This window comes from Impatiens glandulifera, chromosome 1 (assembly GCF_907164915.1).
Source record: "Impatiens glandulifera chromosome 1, dImpGla2.1, whole genome shotgun sequence".
In the NCBI taxonomy this organism is placed as follows: domain Eukaryota; kingdom Viridiplantae; phylum Streptophyta; class Magnoliopsida; order Ericales; family Balsaminaceae; genus Impatiens; species Impatiens glandulifera.
Window position 1 is genome coordinate 9,966,223 of NC_061862.1, and position 23,112 is coordinate 9,989,334.

At 30.8% G+C, this 23,112-nt stretch overlaps 1 protein-coding gene and 2 non-coding genes across 3 annotated transcripts; all 3 read left to right on the forward strand.

Annotated features, from left to right (window-relative positions):
- The first annotated feature begins 3,032 nt into the window (after positions 1 to 3,032).
- Positions 3,033 to 3,106, forward strand: LOC124923157. Its single transcript, XR_007098167.1, has one exon. It is a non-coding gene; the product is annotated as a small nucleolar RNA R21 (small nucleolar RNA).
- Positions 3,107 to 3,408: 302 nt separating this feature from the next.
- On the forward strand, positions 3,409 to 3,478 carry LOC124923158. Its single transcript, XR_007098168.1, has one exon. It is a non-coding gene; the product is annotated as a small nucleolar RNA R21 (small nucleolar RNA).
- An 8,749-nt stretch (positions 3,479 to 12,227) lies between these two features.
- Positions 12,228 to 13,846, forward strand: LOC124921337 (probable serine/threonine-protein kinase PBL23). Its single transcript, XM_047461984.1, has 4 exons — positions 12,228 to 12,462; positions 12,553 to 12,924; positions 12,996 to 13,387; positions 13,458 to 13,846. Exons 1-4 carry the CDS (start codon positions 12,276 to 12,278, stop codon positions 13,698 to 13,700), a joined length of 1,194 nt encoding a protein of 397 aa, XP_047317940.1. The 5' UTR covers positions 12,228 to 12,275; the 3' UTR covers positions 13,701 to 13,846.
- Positions 13,847 to 23,112: the final 9,266 nt, after the last annotated feature.

Genomic DNA, 23,112 nt, shown 5'->3' on the forward strand with positions numbered 1-23,112 from the left:
AATGTAATTAGATTTCTAAAGTCTTCGTCTTAAGAGCATTCTAGTCCAATTTTGTATTTGTTAGGGTTATCTATATATATAATGATGCTTAATTTTTAAAGTATTCGGATTGCCGGGTCGAGAACTGTGGTTAATTTGGATATATGTGAGAGTAAATGGATATTTGAGTCGGATTGTGGGTTGACCCGCCCATAAACTTAAAACGGTTAAAAATAAAATTAAAAATGCTGTAAATATGGTTCGAACTTGTAACCTAACAAAACAAGTACAACTTTTTAACCAACTAGACTAATAACATTTTATATTTTAAATTCAACCCAAAATTTGATAAACGCGTGACATTTTAACAATATAAGTTCAACTTTTTAACAAACTAATCTATATATATATATATAATGATGCTTAATTTTTAAAGTGTCCGGATTGCCGGGTCGAGAGTTGTGGTTAATTTGGATATATGTGAGAGTAAATTGATACTTGGGTCGGATTGTGGGTTGACCCGTCCATAAAAATTTTACCGTAATATTTTTTTCACGGTTTTTTATATTATTATTACTCGTGCAAATGCACGGGATACATGCTAGTATAAACTAATGTCATAACCTTAAACTATCATGATGTAATATTTGTTCTAATCTACTTAATTTTTTTTTATAAGTATACGTAACAAAATTTTATCTTCATTAATTACGTTTAAATTTGTGTTTTTTCTTTATTATTTTCGTAATATGTTCTAACATATATTAATATATAATAACCCAAAACAGGGTGGACTCTTCATCTAAGGTAAATCATTCTTCTAGAATCTAAACTAGCTCTTAACGAACTATAAACCAATCGAATTTGAGTACTCGTGTGCCCAACTAAATAAATAGACTCAAGCTCTAATATTAAAACTCGAACTGAGCTCGAGCACGAATATACTAAATAAAATGAACTCGAGCCTGAAACTGTTCAGTTTGACCCGACTCAACTCGTTTACAACCTGAACTCAAACAATTTTTTAATAATTAAATTTCAACTTCTTCTAGAATCTAAACTAGCTCTTAACGAACTATAAACCAATCGAATTCGAGCACTCGTGTGCCCAACTAAATAGATAGACTCAAGCTCTAATATTAAAACTCGAACTGAGCTCGAGCACGAATATACTAAATAAAATGAACTCGAGCATGAAACTGTTCAGTTTGACTCGACTCAACTCGTTTACAACCTGAACTCAAACAATTTTTTAATAATTAAATTTCAACTTCTTCTAGAATCTAAACTAGCTCTTAACGAACTATAAACCAATCGAATTCGAGCACTCGTGTGCCCAACTAAATCGATAGACTCAAGCTCTAATATTAAAACTCGAACTGAACTCGAGCACGATTATACTAAATAAAATGAACTCGAGCCTGAAACTGACCCAAATCAACTCATTTACAACCTGAACTCAAACATTTTTTTAATAGTTAAATTTCAACCATCAAGCTATAATATATATATATATAATTTCTTTTGTATAATTTTATTATTTTGTAAATAACTTTTTAGGAAAGAATAAAACTAATTTAATTGACAGATTTTGATTTCAATAGTTTGTGTGTCTATATTAAAAAAATCATGTTAACATGCCAAACTTTTAAATTAATCTAACAAAAAATAGCTCTGTTTTATTTGAAATTTTGAATAACACTGTTATGTTATTCTATCAATATTTTTTAAATGAATTTAAGATTTAAAAACTAAGAAATTATGTCAAAAGTCTTTAAAATAATTATATTCTAACCGCTTATAAGCCTTAATATTAAATTTCGAACTCAGCTCGAGCCCGAATATATGCTAAATAAACCGAGCTCGATCCTAAAATTATTTAATTTGGCCCAGCTTAAAGTTTAGAACCTGATTCAAACATTTTTTAATAATTAAGTTTTAACATTGAACTACAATATATATATATATATATATATAATTTTTTTTATGTATAATTATATTATTTTATAAATAACTTTACCGGAGAAGAATAAAACTAATTTAAGTGACGATTTTAAATATATATCAATAATTTTTGTGCTTATATTAAAAAAATCACCTTAAAATACCAAACTTGTAAATTAATCTAACAAAAAAATAGCCATGACACTGGTATTCAATCAATATTTTTTTAATTAATAATTTAAATATTAAAAATTATGAAATTATGGCAAAAAGTCTTTTGACTAAATCAACAAATGTCTTGATTCTCAATAAAAAATATTTTCATTATTGGACTTAAAACGAAATTATTTGTAAATTATAGTATTTTATTTAAAAAAAAATTAGTTAAAATGTTAAAGTTTATATTTGATAAAAAATATATATATTTTAAAATTAAATAATTTTATCTATTTTTTTTTTTTTTAAAATATATCAAAATTTGATATATAAAAAAATAAAATAAAAAAATAATTTCTGTGATTACCGCCGCTCACAACTTGGAACCCAAAGAGCATTTGACCTAGCAGCTATCCGCTTGTTCCATATAAACTCAAGAGATCCCGCCGCCGTAAAAATCATCTCTCTCTCTCTCTTTCTTTCTTGCAAGAGTCCTTTGATTTATCAAGTTCTTTTCTTTGTTCATTCTTGGTTGTTTTGGATCTACATTTCAGCAATAGACTTGCATAGATCTGTGATTGCGCTTTCTTTATTTTGCTCTAGTTATGAGATTCTTTAGTTTGCATCTGGTGCTTTCTTTTCTTCCTTCCTTTCACCGTTTTCATTTGGTATACTGCATCCCCATGATGAATAACTTTGTTTCAATATTAACGTTAAAAGTAGACTGAAAGTTTATTGCGGATAAAATACTATCTGAGGGATGCTGATGATTGATTTTCTATGATTTCAAACTGTTTTGTACCAATAAAAAACAATTCTTTATGATTTTCTCTTTGAGGGTATATGCGTGGATCTATGTCACTAAGTTTGAATATTGACAGATTTATGTTATACAAGAACCGGTATAAGCTTGATTTTTACATAGGGTCTTGTTATCTTCCATGGATAATAGTAATCCCAGTGATGAATGAATTAATTTAAAGTAGTGGACTGACATCCATTGATGACTATTCAATTCTGAGGGATCTTGTTCTATTAGATGATTTCTTGCTAAAATTGCAAGGTTGATTGATGATCTATAACATGGTAACAAATCATCTTTGTTTTTCTTGTTTGCAAACACTATCATTTGTTTGAGAAAATACTGTTTGCTGAAAAATGATATCTTTATTGAAAACTATATTTTGTATTTATGAATTTGATTGTTTTGATTCATTGTTTCTGTTATAGGAGTTGTAGTTTAGGCATGAATCATAATAAACTTGATTCTTCAATAGTTTCTTGTTAATTTCATGAACCATAAAAGATCAAATGGTAATCCACTATATATATCCCGGTGATGAATTAAGTAAAAGTAGTGGACTGACATCCATTGATGACAATTAAATTCTGAGGGATATTGTTTTATTAGAACATAACTTATCTTCTTCTTAGATTTCTTGCTATGAGTTCCAGGTTGACTTGGGATTTTGAAACAAGGTAGCTATCAACTCGTTTTGCAACTCTTTTTTGTGTATGTAAAAAGTATAATTATTTGGCATTTTATAGATTTTTAAGTTTCATTATTTGATTTTTTTGGCTATTATTCATCATTTACATTCAGTAGTCTTTTCACTATCTTTTTGCAAGATATTAATGAAGTTTATAGATCTTTTATATGTAAATGTATTACTTCTGAAGCAGTTGATGCTTTATAGCATTTAAGTTGATGGCAAATTAAATTAATGGGTTTCTTGACTAACATTTTAAGTTAGTCAGGGGAGAAAATGAGTTACTGAATTTGATTGTCTGGGATGCCAAAGAATATGTTGAATCATGATCTTTATACGTGGAATTATGATATTTTTTATAGTTGGCATGATGAATTTATTAAGCTTGATAAGAATTCGAATTCGGTGCATCACTCTAATTTACATATTCATTACTCAACACAAATGTAAAAGGTGATGGTATGTGATGTATGCTAAGGTGATGGTATGTGATGTATGCTATGAATGTGCTATTATTGTGTCTTATTAATTATGAACAAACACATTAAATTCATTTGTGTTGGAGTTATCGACTTGTTTAGACAGACAAGAAAGCCAGTGATAACTCATTTTACATTGATTGAATCCGTATGACTAACTTTGTAAATGTTGAAAGACTATTTGTTTAGATGACAAATTTAAAGAGATTTGAAATAGACTGACAACCACATGTTTTAGTAAGTTCGAGAGTGTTGGATTATCAAAACTTGAGGGATTTAACCCCATGATGATGTAGAAAAGGGAAGACAGGAGTATCAAAACTTGAGGAATTTAACCCATGATGATGTAGAAAAGGGAAGACACATAATAAATAATATGACGTTGAATGAAAATTGTGGGTTAGTTGTGAACTCGTAAAATTTAAAATATATTTGAAATTGTAAAAAATTAATTTGAAAATATATTAGTTATATATTATTAATATTTTTATATATAATTAATTATTTTATACTCAGTCAATTTTAAAATTTTATATATTTAAATATAAAATTAATTAAAAAATAATAATAAGTAATAATAAAATTAATTAATTTATTTGAATAAATAATAATTTTATTTTTTAATTTAATATAAATTTATTTTTTTAAAAGTAAAATCGTAAAATTAAATTTATTTATAAACTCGTAAAATCTTAAAATTTATTATTAAAAATTTAAAGTTGTAAGAGTTTACTAAATTAACCTTAAGTGAAATCATAAAATCGTAAGATTTTAAGAGTCAATTCGAAATTTTAACAGCCTTAGTCTAATGTGCGTGATATCCCACATTTTTCGTATACTTTCTACTCAAACCCTTCTTCATTGAATAATTGTCATCTAAAAAACTAAATAATCTACTGCAAAGTTATATGCAAGAGAGAAAGTGTCTCTAAGCCAAGAAAGAATTATTCCGATTAGATACAATCAATGATTGAAAAGATTATCCCCTATTCTAGCCTAACGATAATAAGAGTTGAATATCTCCAGCCTTCTTAAGAGGTTTTAGATTTGAGCCCGTCAGGCTAAGACGACAAGTTTTGCGCCTAGTTAATTGTTAAATATGTTTGCGGACCATGTGTTTAACCCCTTGTGGCTACATTTTTGTTTTTAAAAATGATAGAAAAATTATTGTTTGAAATACTATGAAATTAATGATTGTTTTAGTGAGATTAAATTCGAAAGATGGATCAGAGTATTGCAAATGATCTATGTAAATGACGGTTGTGTGGTTAAAAACCTTTTGATTCTATAAAGGCGTCTGGTGGGATCTTGTGGCATTATGGTAAGTCATTGTCGTATGTGTCATAAATAGGTAGAATCATTGACTTATTCACTTTTGCATTGTCAATGGTGACTAGTATATGATATTTTTTGTGAAATATTATTAAGATTCACTAGGTGATCTCCAAGTCTTTGTGTAGTTGTTATGAAGTTTGGATTGTGACGACTAATATGATATTTTTCACATTTTGGTTCTATCCCAATTATTTTATGGTAGACTATCTAGTTGAAAAAAAATCACCGAACTTTTAATGATCGTAGTTGTTTGATGTGTTTCAATCATAATTTATTATTATGACGATTTCTGATATTTGTTTTGGAAACCAATGAAATATGTTGGATAGTTATTCGTTATTCTTAAATATCTATGAACTTTATAATCGGTTGGTAACGTGTTTGTATTTTTTATCTTTATATTTCATTTTTCTTTATTATTTCATGTTTTATTGTTGCGTGCTTAAACGATTATTAACATAGTCATGTTTCAATTTACTTAGACAATTTTTAAAATATATTCAGGAATTGGATTTGAGTTTCGCACACTCTCCATCCTAATCCAACCCAATCCGATCGGGTAACTTTCTCCCCTCACCATCACCGAACCCAATTTAAAATTCCTGAACTCGAACACAGGATATCTACGTTATCAAATATATTAGTATCATTGTCATCCCTCATTTCAATCATAATTTTTAAATTAGTAAAAAAAAATATTTTTTATTTGTTCAAAATATATGTAAACTATATATTTTATTTATACATAATTTGATTCCTAGAGAAATGAAAATTGGAGTTATAAACAAATAAAATAAAAACAATCAATGTGATTACCGCCGCCTCAAATTCAAATAACAAATTGATACGCACCCTTGCCTCAGAAGAGAAATTGGATCAGATGGCCCTAAAAAAGCTTAAATGTTAAAAGGGCGGCGCTTAAAAAAAAGCTCTTACAAAGAAAAAAAAAAAAAAAGCCGGGTGACATCTTTTACTTTTGGACAATTTTGCCTATGTCGCGATACGTCCTCAATCGCGAGACGCAACTGGAAATCGCGAGATAATTTATTTATTTTATTTTATTTCGTCTCGCGATTGCGTGACGCAACTGGGGTATTTTCGTCCAAAAAAAATTCATAATTAAAATTTTTTGAAAAATAAAAAAATAAAAAATTGCGTCACACAATCTCAGATTGCGTGAAGCAACTAGGGCATTTTCGTAAAAATAAAAAAAAAACAAAAAAGTGTCACAACGCATTAAATTGCCCCCTCATAATCAGCTAATAATCAACTATTAACTTGGAAAAGCACTTATCAATCATCATGTTGAGCTATGCAATGCCCCAAGTTATAAATAAAAATAAATAAATTCTTTTTGAATAAATGCAACTCATCAAAATATTCTTTGATTTTATATATAATTTTTCAGTACAATATATATGAATATTTACCGAAGGATAACATTTAAATCCATTACATAAGAACACAATTTAAGAACTTAAGATACACAAATATAACTGTTGCTTAAATTGTTTTTTAAACTATTTGTAATTGATCTTCAAGATCAATTTCAATAAAAAATGTTTTTCTTAGATGATCCCATATTCAATTATAACTAAAAATGTGCTTGATATAAGTTGAGATGATTTCTCGAACATATTTTTAATCAACCTTTCAAAAATTACTAAATTTAGTTAATTTAAATAGATAGTTAATTATTGGAAACAAGAAGTATCTTATTTATCTACAATTTTATTACCATTAATCTATTATTTAATAATAAATAAGTTTATTCACATGTAGTGAATTTATAAAAATACATTTGAATATTATTATTCTTTTGGTACAAGGATTTTGACACTTTTGCCTAGAGTCTTACAAATTAATTTGGTAAAATTTCATGATCAATAAATTCATTAAAAGTCATGTTGTCTAAGATATTCTCACCTAACTTCTATCTCTTCTGTTTTCTCTCAATTATTTATCTAATCTTCCCTACACATCAAACAAAATTCCTTAAATAATTATATATTTTATACAACTTCTTTCTTTTCTTTATAAATGAATTTTTTTTTGGGGAAAATTATAAATGAATTTTTTTTCCCAATAGTTTATGGGTCTTAATTATCAATTTAATTATTTATAAATATATTTAATTATAAATAATAATGTCTTAATTTAATTTGGTTATTTATTAAAATTAAGATAAAATTGATCCACCCAGACATAACTAAATAGTGTATAAACGAATTTGTATTCATCAATTTTTTTTATAACTATTTTTTTTAATATAACAAAAAATAAATAAAGTTAAGTATGAGTTAAATAGTCAAAATGAAATATAAACAAATTATCATTTAAAATAACTTATAAAGTTTTATCTATTTCAGTTAGGGATGACCGACTCCGAACCCAGATTTTATTTTCCTATTCGACCTCGATGGATATCTAATATTTATAAAATAATTAATATAAATGATAAAATATATAATTAAATTATTATCGATTTACCGGTTAAACTGGTAGAAAAATAGTTCAACCAAAACCGAACCATTTAACCGGTAAAAAATGTTAACCGGAACCGACAAAAAACCGGTTAATCGGAACCGTTAGAACCAGTTAATCAATAAACCGGTAAAACAAAACCGGTAAGCTATTGATTCGATTATCGTTTTTTTTGCACAACCCTAATTACCTAGATGACGTCTAAGCTTTCTGTTGAAAAAGATTTAATCAATTCAACCATAATAAAAAATCTAAATATGATTTGAAAATCTGGAAAATTTGAAATTCGCGTTCTCGACCTTTTAAGCTTGAATTTTGATTCAAATAGTTGCCTAACATGTTTGTAAACATGTTAAGACGAATTTTAAATCATAAAACATTTATCCCGATCATGTTTGATCGAACTGAAAATTTTGAAATAAAATGTTTATATTTCAGTTTTAAAATTTATTACAAAACTCACTTGATGTTCTTGTTTTGGCTGTGTTCGATTGTAAACATCATATCGAAGCTGTTGGAACAAGAATTAGGCCATGGGATAGCCTAATTCAAAAGATCAGAATTTTTTCCTTAGAAATCGTTCTGAAAAATGAATCGTCTTAGGGCTCGATTGATTGGGTTTAGAATTAGGAGTTATGATCCCTACAACCATATGAGTTGTTAGGAACTTACAAATCATGTTTTGATGGTCTGTATCAAAAGATACAAACCTGAAATTTTTATACCAAATGAAGAACACTCGGTGTTCTTGGACCGAGTCCTGTATGATCGAGGACCAAAAAAATAACCTAGGACTATGACTAAGGACCGATGTTCTTGAGTTAGGACCGAGCCCTAAGATCAATGTTTTTGAGTAAGGACCGAGAAATCCGACCGATGATTTTCACCTAGGACCGAGAGGTCTGACTTGGGACCGAGACTCCCAAGACCCATAGTCAAAAAATTTAGATCTAGGACCGAGACTCCCAAACCTAGGATCAAACAATCCAAGTTTAGGACCGAGCCTTCTGAACCCTAGGACCGAGCCTCTCGAACCCCGATCGAGAGCACCCTCTTTCTAGACCAAGTCTCTCCGGTCCCATTCCGATAAAACCAGACCCGACTCTTAGGACTCCGGTCCTAATGCCTGTTTGGTTCCACTTTTCAAAACCCAAAATTATTTTTGTAATTTTGAAACCTAAATCTATTTTCAAATAATCCCGAGATGTCAGAAAATGATTTCAAAATATTTTTGGGATATTTCCCAAACAAATATTTTGACTAAAGCTCCATTTAAAATTTATATTTAAATTCTAATACTTTTCTAATATTTGTTAAGTTTTTTACTCAATCTTACATAAACACAATTGTAGGTACACACTTCTAAATAATTGTGTATAATTATTTATGTAATCTAAACTTATCCTTGTTTACGACCCCAGACTACTAATTAAAGGAAATAAATATTATATATAAATCTTTTGATAGCCAGACTTATAAAAAATTAAACTGTTTTCATCGAGAGCGGAGGACATAACACGAAAGTCATTTCCTGAACGTAATCAAATAACGAACCCCTTATAGAAACTCTGGTATAAAGTACCTTTATATACGTATATTTTACTGATTTTTCTAAAATCATTTGACGACTCTGTTTTCAAATAATATTTTTTTTAAATAATTATGTTTAATTAATTTAAACCAGGATTTTAAAAGATTCAAATTGTCATTTGATTACCGCAAATTCCCACATTATTAAAATTTGAATAAAATTAATTATTTTTACATGATTAATTTTAAAAGCTGTTAGGTATTGTCAAAATCTTTAAAAATAATGTTTTATTTTAAAAAGATGTCTGACACGCAAATCAATGTTGAAACCATTGAATCTCGAGCCATCCCGGATCCCCGTATTGCTACATGTCAACTAACACGTGCTATGCTGCGGACAAAGGAATTTTTTGGGGGTTACAATGCAAGAGAGAAAGTGTGTCTCGAAGCCAAGAAAGAGTTATTCCCATTAGATTCCATCAATGATTGAAAAGATTATTACTTGAAACGCTTACGAAATAAATGATGGTGTGAAGAGATGAGCCATTAAGTCACTATTGAGAACTCTTAATTGTGGCATATATTGTTTTAGTGAGATTAAAATTCGAAATATGGATTAGTGGATTGCAAATGATCTATATAATTGACGGTTGTGTGGTTGAGAGCCTATTGATTCTTTAGGGACGTCTCATGGTATTCTTGTGGTATTATGGGAAAACGTTGCATTATGCTAATTCGTTATCATATATGTCATAAAGAGGTGGAATTAGTGACTCACACACTTTTAAATTATTAAGGGTGACTAGTATATGAATTTTTTTGGGAATATGATTGAGCTTCACTAGGTGATGCCCAAGTTTTTAGGTAGTTACTATAAAGTTTTGATTGTGGCGACTGATATGACATGAATACATATTTGGGTTACCATCCTGATTATTTTCTAGTAAGTTATCTAGTTAGAGAAAAATTACTGAATCTTCAATGATCGTAGTCGTCTGATGCGTATCATTCATAATTTTATTATTATAACGGTTTTTGACATTTGTTTTGAAAAACTAGTGAAGTAGGTTGGAGAGTTATTCGTTTTTTCTTAAAGATCTATAGACTTTATAATCTCTTGGTAACGTATTTGTATATTTTTCTTCTTATTTTCATATTTTTATTATGTCATGTTTTATCGTTGGGCTTAAACGATTATTAATACAATCAGATTTTAATTTACATAGACAATTTTTAAAATATAGTCAGGAATTAAATTTGGGTTTTGCACCCTCCCCATCCTAACCTCAAACCAGATCAGGTAACTTTCTCCCCTCACCATCTCCGAACCCAATTTAAAATTCCGAACTCGACCATCGATGGTTATCGAATAAACGGGTATCATTATCATCCCTAATAATTTCAATCATAACTATAATATTTTATTTGTTTAAATTGTTAAAAAATTTGTATTTAATAAAAAATTAAAAAGGTATTTGAATTCCAAGATCAAATTAATTACTAACTTCTTGACATGAATTATGTTTATTTATCTACAATTTTAATTACCATATACTTATGATTTAATAATAGAAAAAATACTCACATGCATAAAAATAAAAAAAATCTTATTAAAATGTTATATATTTATATATCATTTGATTCTTAAGGTTTTTAAATAATCAAACAAAATTATTTTTCTAATCAATCATTTTTCAACCATCACATCACTTATTTCATTAACCAAAATACTAAAATACTTTTTATTTTAAATTATAATATTTTATTTTATATATATATCAATACATTTTAAATATTTTTATCACAAATAATCATCATCTCATCAAAATCATCCACCATCATTATTTTTTTCTCCCTCTAAATTTTAAAAAACCCCAATTCAAACAAGGTCTTAGAGAAATGAAAATTAGAGTTATAAACAAATAAAATAAAATAAAAATGTCAATCTGATGTTATTACCGCCGCCTCATATTCAAATAACAAATTGGAACGCACCTCTATCTCAGAATTAACTTGGAACGCAAGAGTATTTGACCAAACAGCGATCCGCTGGTCCTATATAATTACTCATAATCTTGTTGATTAATTCTATGTCTTATTTTATTTCTTTCTTTATTATTATTATTATTATTATTATTTTCTGAATATTTACTTATCTTCTCTATGTTGATTAATTCTTGGAGATGTTCTCTTTCTAACTTAGAGCTTGTTTAATATTTTAATAGTTTTCTTAAAAATTTTTAAAATCCAAGAAAACCCAAAAAATCAAACCAGCTCTAAACATACACAAAGCTTGATTTTTAATCAGGGTCATGATTTATTTATTTTATTTTTGGAGAAATTAAGGTAAATTATTAGTACTATATCCCAGTGATGAATTAGTAGTGCCTGACATCGCCTGACATCCACTGATAACAATTCAATTCTGAGGGATATTATTGCTGTTTTTATTTTTAGATATTTCTGCTTACTTTATTTCTTACTAAAATTGTCATTTTATCATTTATTTATATATAAATTACTATATATATATATTGAAGGGAGAAAATGGTCCTTAAATTTCCAACCAACAATAATTTAACTAACTAACTAGAATTATTTGAATTGATGGTCATCTTTTTTTTATCCAGAAATTGGCTAATTCTGACCAAGTAGTTTCTTTTTCCATTTTCCAATCAGGATCACCATGTTGAATTAGGAATTCTAGTCTTCAAAAATGTTTTCTTTTTTGGTTTCAGAAACCAAAAAAGAAAATATACAAAATTTCAGGGCAAGCAAATTAATGTTCAATTTTCTGTCAAATTAATTAGAATTCTCTGTTTTATCTTTTCATTCTTTTCGGTTTCAATTTTTTTTTCAAGAATCGATTGAAATCGAAATGAGAAAAAGTAAAAGTATGAAGAAGTGCTTCTCGTGTTGCACCATTTTAGAGTTTGAAGAGGAGAAGAAAAAGACTACGACAACAACAACAACAACATCGACCGCGAGAAGATCTTTCAGGCACAGCATCCATGAATTGAAACATGCTAAAAGAGCTTCATTTGCCAACATCTCCGTAAAGAGTGGTAAATTTTAAAAAGGAATTAATATACATCTCATTTTTATTCTCGATTGATTCTTAATTCTTGATTGATTCCACCACCTTATATGTCTAGATGCAAGCAAGAAAAGATACATTGCAGAAGAGATATCGAAAATTGGAAAAGGCAACATAACTTCCCAAATATTCTCGTACAATGACTTAGCCATCGCTACTCAAAACTTCAACCCCAAGAATTTGCTCGGAGAAGGAGGATTTGGACGCGTTTACAAAGGCATGATCAAAAGTTTGAATATGGAAGTTGCTGTGAAGCAACTAGACCGAAATGGCTTCCAAGGAAATCGAGAATTCCTTGTCGAGGTTTTAATGTTAAGCCTCTTGCACCATCAAAACCTAGTCAATTTAGTTGGCTATTGTACCGATGGCTCCCAAAGGTTATTGGTATACGAATACATGCCTCATGGTTCCCTCGAGGATCACCTTCTTGGTAAATTATTTTATAATCTTTTCAAATAATATAATATATTTCAACATACTTAATTAATTTTCAATAAACAGATTTGGAACCAAGTAAAAAACCTCTAGATTGGAACAATAGGATGAGAATTGCTCTAGGTGCGGCTAGAGGACTAGAATATTTACACGAACTAGCCAATCCACCGGTTATCTATAGGGACTTCAAGGCGTCCAACATTCTCTTGGACGAGGAATTCAATCCAAAACTATCTGATTTTGGGCTGGCTAAGCTTGGCCCGACAGGCGACAAGACCCATGTGTCAACCAGGGTGATGGGTACTTACGGTTATTGTGCACCAGAATATGCATCCACTGGCCAGTTAACCACCAAATCGGATGTTTATAGTTATGGAGTCGTGTTCTTGGAGATAATCACTGGAAGGAGAGTCATCGATGATACGAGGCCCAGCGAAGAACAAGATCTTGTTGCTTGGGTATATATATTATTTTCAAATAAAGTGGCTTCAAAATTAATTTGATAACCATTTTTTTTTTTGTTTGTAGGCACAACCTTTGTTTAAGGACAAAAGAAATTTCAATGAAATGGCAGATCCATTGTTAGAAGGAAAATATCCAATAAAGGCATTGTATCAAGCTCTTGCCATAGCAGCCATGTGTCTACAAGAAGATGCCAGCATTCGGCCCCTAATTAGCGACGTTGTGACTGCCCTTGAGTTCTTATCTTCTGCAAATAGAGACGAAGGAGATGAAGTGGCGGGAGACGACAATCTTTCTTCTGATGAATGACTTTCATTTCGTGTTGTGTCGTGTTATGACGAGAGAAGAGAACCGGCTGCTTAATGATACAACGTTATGCCTGTAGAAAACATTGACAAGCCAAGAAAAAAATACCAACAAAATATTAACACACAAGGCTGCATTGTCTTTGTTAACAGCATCGGTCTCTTAATATTTTTCTTTTTTTGGCTAGTGAAATAGAAAGCGGTTTGATTTAATTTTCCACCAAACGCTTAATGGTGACGGTAACTTAACGCTCGATCACCTAGTGAATGTGAATGCAAAATAATTGTTTGTGCATTGCTACCAGATCATTTGATATCAACTTTATTCTTTTGGCTAAGATAATTTTCTAACAACTTTATATATATACATAGTTGCATTTTGAATTCTATATTTGGGTAATTCATACCCTACAATTAAAAGAACTTATAGTGACGAAAGACGAACTTCTATCGTCGTTTATATACCGACGCTTCACAGGACATTGCAAATGCATAGACAATTAACGGACAAAACTATGAACTTTGACAATTAAGTCAATGTCAAAAGTTTTGAAGTTCAAAGTTAGTTGGTGTGGAAAGAGGGTGGGGGCATCTGTAAAGGGTAATTTAGTCTTTCTAACGATTAATTTAATTTAAATAATTGAATGAAAGTAGGGAGGGACGGATGATGTGATATATAATTTTTGAGGTGTCAATTAAATAACCCAAACAGAATGAAACCTAGTTAAATGAATTTTTTTTTGTTATATTACTTATATTTAGAGTTGATGTAAGTTGAATGTAGGATTTAAGATTTATTCAAATTTCATATTTTAGTCTTCTTTAGGAATGTGCAGTTTGAACCCAACTTCTTTGATCCCGATGGTCGTTCTCTACTTCACCCAATTCTTGTTCAGACTCACTATTATGTCATCAACTAGGTCAGTGTGTTAATGAGAGTAGTAGGCCACTACATTCGAAGACAGGAGTGGGGGCGTCCACTTTGTAACCGATTGTTGCCCTTGGACCTAGTAAAAAACTCGCCGTCTCTAATTCTTTTTAGGTAAGAATATTGTTATTATGATTTTCACTACAGTTGTGTCCGACTCGGGCACTTCGTTTCAGACTTTCAATATTGTCGTTTCGTGCTGAAACTTATTTTCATGCATGTCGTATCATAATTTGACCTGCTCAAAATACCATGACTCATAGGCTCATTCGTATCGTGCTAACTCGTGTCAACGGACTTATTCGTGATCAAATTTGTGTGTCGTGTTATGCTGACTAGAGTTGACCATTAAACCGACCAATCGTGTTCGACTTAGGTAGTTCGTGTCAAATCTTCAATCGTGTCGTGTTGATGCTCATTTACATTAGTATTATGCCTTCAATCGTGTCATGACAATGCTCATTTTCATGAGTGTCATGACATACATTTATCCACTCAAAATATTATGGCACAAAGGCCTATTAATGTCATATGAACTCATGCTCGATCAAATTCATTTGTCTCATGCTTATTGTATGTCTTTTTTTCGCTCTCGTCTAAAGAAAGTTTTTTCGATCTTAAAACATTTTTACCCCGTCTTTAATGGCGGTTTGTGCGATCCGAAATTGGTCGATCCCATGCCTTGCCTTCCTCTCGAATCCTGAGTGAGATGTGGAATCGAAATGGTAGGCTCGACCCATGCACTTCAAAAAAAAATGTTTTTAGTCGATTATTTTATTAAGTCCCGTGATGTACCTTTTCTCGAATCTTGTAAAACGAGGTGAGGAAACAACTCACTCAGGAGCTGTCTCACTAAAATTTAGGCGAGGAACCGAAATAGAACTTAGAAATAGTTAGACGTATTTTTGACTCTTTTTTAGAGTTGCCACTTAATTTGTTCCAAGAGAAACTAAGAAAAAATATTTTAGAAATTCTTTTGGGTTTGGTGCTTGGTTACGTGTAGGAAATGACCAGTGGCGTTATATCCCACACGCCCGTCCAAATGGACAGTCTCTACTACGAAACAGTTGACCTTTTGAAACATGAAAATCATTACACTTTTGTTGTGATTCCAAACATAACTTTGTAGACTTTCATTTTTGTTATTTTTGTTCCCTAAATTTATATAAATTTAGAGCATACCAAATTATTTTTGTTTGAAAAAGTAAAATTATTTTTGGAGGAATAATATCAAATCTTGCCAATAATATAAATAATAGTTTTATAAATATGTTGAATTTCAAATGATTTAATGTATTATTAAAAATGTTATTTTATTTCATATGCTAAAATAAATAGGCTAATATAAATATATTAATATTAGTTTATTTTGTAGGATAAATAAATATAAATTTTGATTTATTTAGTTTTTTTATAGGAATTAAGCAAAATAAAGAAAGGTAAAAAATGGGAGATTATTTGAAGTCACAAAAGTACTAAATGACCGTGTAAAGGCCACAATCTATCGCGAGGGAGGAAGAGCATTCATACCACTATAAATAGCATACTAGGACAAGAGAAAAGGAGTATAAAGAAAAAAAAGGGTGAATCATATTTTTAATTTTTTTTTCATTTTCGTGTATGAGGTTGTTTGAGAGTTATTTTTATATGTTCAAGAATCTTTTAACATTTAAGCCTCACTGTAAACTCTCATTTTGTTTTATTTGTGTTGTTCTTGTTTTGGCATGATTCAAGGTTTTTGTTAGTGTATAATTTAGGAAAAATCGGAGTTAAATATCATGTCAAAGATTGATTTAGAATCATGCATGTTAGGTGTTTGATTAACTTAGGCTATATTCTTAAGATGAATTATCTGTTGAGAATTAGGCTATATCATTAAGAATTATCTCAATGATGTAGGCTATATGTTCCTAAACTTACTTCCTAAAAAGAATGTCACAATTTATAGTGGAGGGACCATTGATACCACTATAAATAACAAACCAGGACAAGAGAAAGGTGATAGAATGTTTATAATTATCCTATTCATGAATATAGAATATAATTATAACGCAGCGGAAGCGTACCTGAAGATGATCCCTAGATCCAGATTGATCTGTTCTTGAAAGGAACGGGTAGGTCTTCCAAGACTAAGTATTATCCGTTCTCCTCTGATATTGACGGGGGAAATCAAAGGACAAGAAAACGAATGAGAGTTGAGAGAGAGAATGCGTGAGAGTTCTTCTTTGAATCTCCCTCTCCTATTTCTTAAATAATACTTGTCTCAGGGACTTAACTCTAGTTGAAGCCCATATATTGTTAAAGCCCACAATATAAGAAGACCCACCATATTATTAATACTTGTTTTGTCACGTCACCAAATAAACAAATACTAAACGGGTATCTACAATTATTCATTTCATAATCATTAAGCCCATGACTTTAATCTAATAATATGTTCTACATATATATTTAAATCCAAAACCCAACAATCTTCCACTGGAATTAATATGTATCCGAATGAATACATTATTCTTCAAGAGCTCAATTTATCAGTCAATAAAAATAAAGGGCTTATAACAATCTGGTCCATCAATCATAGCAATATAGGACTAAAGAAGCATTCGTCATATTTATGGCTAAACTAACAATAATCACTGATACTACTACAATCAAACGACATAGATCAATTATGAAACATGTAGAGAGAAAATGACATTAATGTGACTTGAATATGTTCATTTTCTCTGGTCCAAACTTAATAGGATCGTTATATTTGAATATAATGTACAAAAGTGTCAAAAATAAACTTTATTTCTGATCAGAAAAGTGCTTTAGAAAATATCGCGCAATTGACAAAAAATTAATTGTAGCATACTCTCCCACTATAATGAAGCTTCCTTAAATTGTAACACACACATACGTGCAGTATGCCCGTAAAATACCATAGGTATTACACCTTTAGTTAGGGGGTCTTCTAACATAGATTTTGTTCCTAAATGCTCGATGTAAATCTGACCACTTTGTACCATTTCTTTCACACGTATGAACTTGATGTCAATATGCTTTGACTTCAACGAGCTCCTATTGTTATTGGAATACAAAACAACTGAATTATTGTCACAAAAAATCTTAATAAGTCTTTCGACCCTCGGAATAATGCGCAGCCTTGTGACAAAATTCTTTAACCAAATTCCCTGATGTGATGCTTCAAAACATGCCACAAATTCAGCCTCCATAGTAGAGCTAGTAACAATTGTCTGTTTGGCACTACGCCAAGAAATGGCTCCTCCAGCCAATGTATAAACGCAGCTAGATGTAGATCTCCTACTGTCTAGGCAACCCGCAAAATGAGAGTCAGAATACCCAACGATCTCCAAATGGTCTGACCTCCTATATGTGAGCATATAATCCTTTGTTTTCTTTAGGTATCTCATCACCCTTTTAGTTGCTTTCCAGTGATCCATTCCAGGATTATTGAGATATCTGCCTAACACACCAACTATGAACGCAATATCCGGACGCGTACATACTTGTGCATACATAAGACTTCCAACTGCAGAAGCATATGGAATCTTTTGCATTTCTTGGATGTCTAAACTTGATTTTGGACATTGATTTAAATTGAATTTGTCTCCTTTGGCAACTAGGGTATTTCCTGGTTTGCAATTTTGCATGTCAAATCGTTCAAGCACTTTATCGATATAGCTCCTTTGAGATAACCTAAGAATATACTGAGATCTTTCACGGTATATTTGGATCCCTAATACAAAAGATGCTTCACCAAGATCTTTCATTTCAAAGTTATTCGAAATAAATTTCTTAGTTTCGTGCAAGAAGCTCATATCGTTTGTGGCAAGCAGAATGACATCCACATACAAAACCAAAAAAATAAATTTACTCCCACTAAACTTTTGATAAACAAAATCATCAACTACATTCATTTCAAAACCGTATGAAAGAATTATTTGATGAAATTTGTGATACCACTGGCGAGACGCTTGTTTTAGTCCATAGATATATTTTCTTAATTTACAAACCATTTGTTTCGGGTCATCGACCTCAAAACTTTCAGGTTGTACCATATAGATTGTTTCATCAATGTCACCATTCATAAACATTGTCTTTACATCCATCTAATGAAGCTCCAAATCAAAATGTGCCACTAGAGCCATGATTGTCCTAAAAGAGTCTTTCGAAGAAACCGGAGAGAAAGTCTCTTTATAGTCAATTCCCTTTTTCTGAGTATAACCTTTAGCTACAAGACGTGTTTTATACCTCTCCACATTTCCATTAGCATCCCGTTTAGTTTTAAAAATCCATTTACAACCTACGGGTTTTGCACCTTCTGGCAATAGGACAAGTTCCCAAACCTTATTGTCTTGCATTGATTTATACTCATCACGCATTGCTTCGATCCATTTATCCGAATTAGGACCCTTCATGGCATGACAAAAGTTGATAGGATCATCCTCAGTCATGCCACCATTGTCCTCATTTTCTTGAAGAAATGTCACATAATCATTCGGAATGGCATTTCTTCGTTCTCTAGTGGATCTACGTAATAAAGTTGGCTCTTGAAAAATATGTTCTTGAGTTTTTTGAGTTTTTTCTTCAGCTACAACTTGGTGTTCCCGTTCAATTTGAATGGGTTCCTCAATTGTATCTTGAAACTGTATGGGAGTCAGAATGACTAATCCTTCTTGAGGTGTCAAGTCAATCACTTTGGTGATTTCTTGATCCTCTAAAGAAAAGTCTAAAACTGTATTTCTCTCCCCAAACTCAATATTCTCAAAGAACGTGGCAATACCCGTCTCAAAAATATTTCTTGATGGGGGATCATAAAACTTATACCCCTTTGACCGTTTCGAGTAACCAATAAAGTGATTACTCACCGTACGAGATGCTAGCTTTGGTTCATTTGGCATATAACGTCTTGCCTCAGCTGGACATCCCCACACCCTAAAATGACGTAAACTGGGTTTACGCTCAGTCCAAAGTTCATAAGGTGTTTTGATTGTCGCCTTAATCGGTACTCGATTAAGAATGTAGACTGTAGTTTTCAATGCTTCCCCCCCAAAAAGATTTTGCCAAAGTAGTTTGACATATCATACTTCGAACCATATCTTTTAATGTGCGATTACGTCTCTCTGCAACACCATTCATGCTAGGAGAACCCGGCATGGTGTATTGAGGGACTATTCCACACTCTTTAAGGAAGTCAGCAAAAGGGCCTGGACGTTGTTCACCCGATCCATTATTTCTACCGTAATATTCACCTCCACGGTCAGATCTGATGATCTTAATGCGTTTGTTGAGTTGATTTTCAACTTCAACCTTAAATGCTTTGAACATGTCCACTACCTCAGATTTTTCCCTTATGAGGTAAAGATAGCCATATCGAGAATAATCATCTGTGAATGATACAAAGTATTGTTGTCCATTTTACGAAGATGTGGAAAATGACCCGCAAATGTCTGTATGTATCAACTCTAAGACTTCTGTAGCTCGATAAGCACATGTCCTCTTCACTTTGGTCTGTTTACCTTTAATGCAGTTAACACAAACCTCAATATCCGAAAAAACTATGGAATCAAGGATTCCATCCTTAATGAGTCTTTCAACTCGATTTTTCGAAATATGACCTAAACGTTTGTGCCATAATAAACTTGAATTATTTAATTTTCGCTTAGTACCTCTCGTTTGCACATTTAGGGTTTCATGATATGAAGTTAAAGTGTCAAGCATGTATAAATTGTCATTCAACATAAAAGTACCAAAACCAACCAAATTTGAATTCAAAGACAATGTAACTTCATTGTTTCCAAACTAACAATAATAACCGAATTTGTCCAAATAAGAAATAGAAACCAAATTCCGTCTAAATGACAGTATAATAAAAGTGTCTTTTAATTCAAGAAAATGCCCAGTACTTAGCAACAATTTAAAATTACCAACTGCTTCCACTTCGACCGATTCCCCATTTCCAAAGTAAATGCGTCTTTCAGCATCAATTGGGCTTCGGTGGCTTAGGCAACCCTGCATTGAAACACTGATGTTAGTAGTTGAACCAGAGTCTAATCACCAAGTGTTTCGAGGCACTGAAGCTATATTAACTTCAGAACAAATCAAAGTAAGAACAATACCTTTCTTCACACACCAATTGTGATAACTGGCACAATCCTTCTTTTCATGTCCAGTCTTCTTGCAAAAGAAGCAAGATTTCTCCATAGGACGAGCCTGAGGAGCTGGGACTGGAGCCTTAGCAGTCTCAATCTTCACGGCCTTAAACTTTCTTTTATTTCCGCCGACATATTTCGAGGTTCCAATCATATGTATCTCCTCAGTCCTTTTGTGCTTCATTCTTTCTTCCTCTTCAACACAGTGAGAAATGGGTTCATTAAGAGTTCATTTCTCCTTTTGAAAATTATAACTAACTTTGAACTGATCGTATTGAGCAGGAAGTGAGAGCAGGACCAATAGGACTAACATGTCCTCTGAAAGGTCTAACTTGAGTGTTCTCAGTTTTGAAGCGACATTGGACATATTAAGGATGTACTCCCTTATGTTCCCTTCCCAAGATACCTCATGGTAATGAGTGACATAAGAAAAGTACTCATTTCCGCCTTATCGCTTTTAGTAAAGCGTTTTTCTATCTCGATGAGAAATTCTTTAGCCTTAGTGATATCATCAGATATCGTACCCCGAAATATTTCTGGAATGCTTTTCTTTATGATCATCAGACTTAAACGATTAGACCTTTCCCACTTCTCAAACATTTGCCTTTGATCAGTAGTGCTTACATCCGTAAGAGGAGCGGGTTGGTCTATCCTTAATGCTAAGTCCAGATCCATACAGCCCAAATGAATCAAAATGGATTCTTTTCAGTTCTTAAAGTTGTCCCCCGATAAAATAGGGACTGAATAGTTAGCAGATATCAAAGAACCAGATCCTGAAGTTAACAAAAAATATAAACACTCATATTATTACAAATATTTAAATAATAAACAAATTATGGTTAACCCCATCGCAAGATACCAAACACAACATTAAAACCAAATCTTTGAATAATAATGTTAATTATAAGCGGTACTTTTGTTGCAATAATAAAATCTTGACAATAAATTCTGTAAAACTAATAAATTTATCTTTAGATAAAAGTATAATCCACATGAAAACTTTATAACTGTCACAGATTTATTATCACGAGTATGTTTATATTTCTACCAAGTATTGATCAACCTTTGAGTTAATCAATAAACGCATGAAATAAAAAAATATACAATCATCCTTAAGAATTTAAATAAAACAATTACGAAATAGAGTGACTTTGGTGACATCTGAAGATGAAATTATTTTATTTAAATGGAATAAATATTAGATTATTAATATTATTATCTAATTTAATAAAACAGATTCTAATAATTCATTTCTTAGTCGTTAATATTATTTAATATAATATAAATTCTTTATTAATGATGATAAAAAATAAATATTATATTATCAATTTCTTATTTATTTAATGATAATAAAAAATTATTATATTATAAGTTTAATAGTAATGATAATAAAAATAAAATAATATATTTTAATTATTATTAATTAAAAATAAATAAATAAATAAATAAATAAACCAATTCAGATTCAAATACGATCATTATAAAAATTATCGATTCATAAATAGGATAGCTCTGATACCAACTGATAGGATGTTTATCATTATCCTAATCATTAATATAGACTATAATTATAACGCAGCGGAAGCGTATCTGAAGATGATCACATTGTAGATCCGGATTGATCTGTTCTTGAAAGGAACGGCTAGGTCTTCCAAGACTAAGTATTATCCGTTCTCCTCTAATATTGACGGGGGAAATCAAAGGACAAGAAAACGGAGGAGAGTTGAGAGAGAGAAGGCGTGAAAGTTTTCTTTGAATCTCCCTCTCCTGTTTATTAAATAATACTTGTCTCAGGAACTTAACCCTAGTTGAAGCCCATATATTGTTAAAGCCCACAATATAAGAAGGCCCACCATATTATTAATACTTGTTTTGTCACGTCGCCAAATTAACAAATACTAAACGGGTATCTATAATTATTCATTTCATAATCATTAAGTCTATGACTTTAATCTAATAATATGTTCTACATATATATTTAAATCCAAAATCCAACAAAAGGGAGAAGAAAAAAAGGAAGAAAAAGGTCGAAAAGACTTAAATCATATTTGCAAAAAAAAAAAATATTTTTGTGTGTGAGGTTGTTTAAGAGTTTCTTATATGTTCAAGAATCTTCTAGCACTCATCTAGTCTTATCGATAAGACAAAATGTGAGCTTACCGGCTTAATGCTAAAAGATTCTTGAACATATAAGAAACTTCAAACAATCTCACATTCGAAAATGAATTTTTTTTTCGAATATGATTTAAGCATTTTCGCCTTTTTTCCTCTTTTTTTCCTTCTCCATTTCTCTTGTCCTAGTTTGCTATTTATATTGGTATCAATATTAT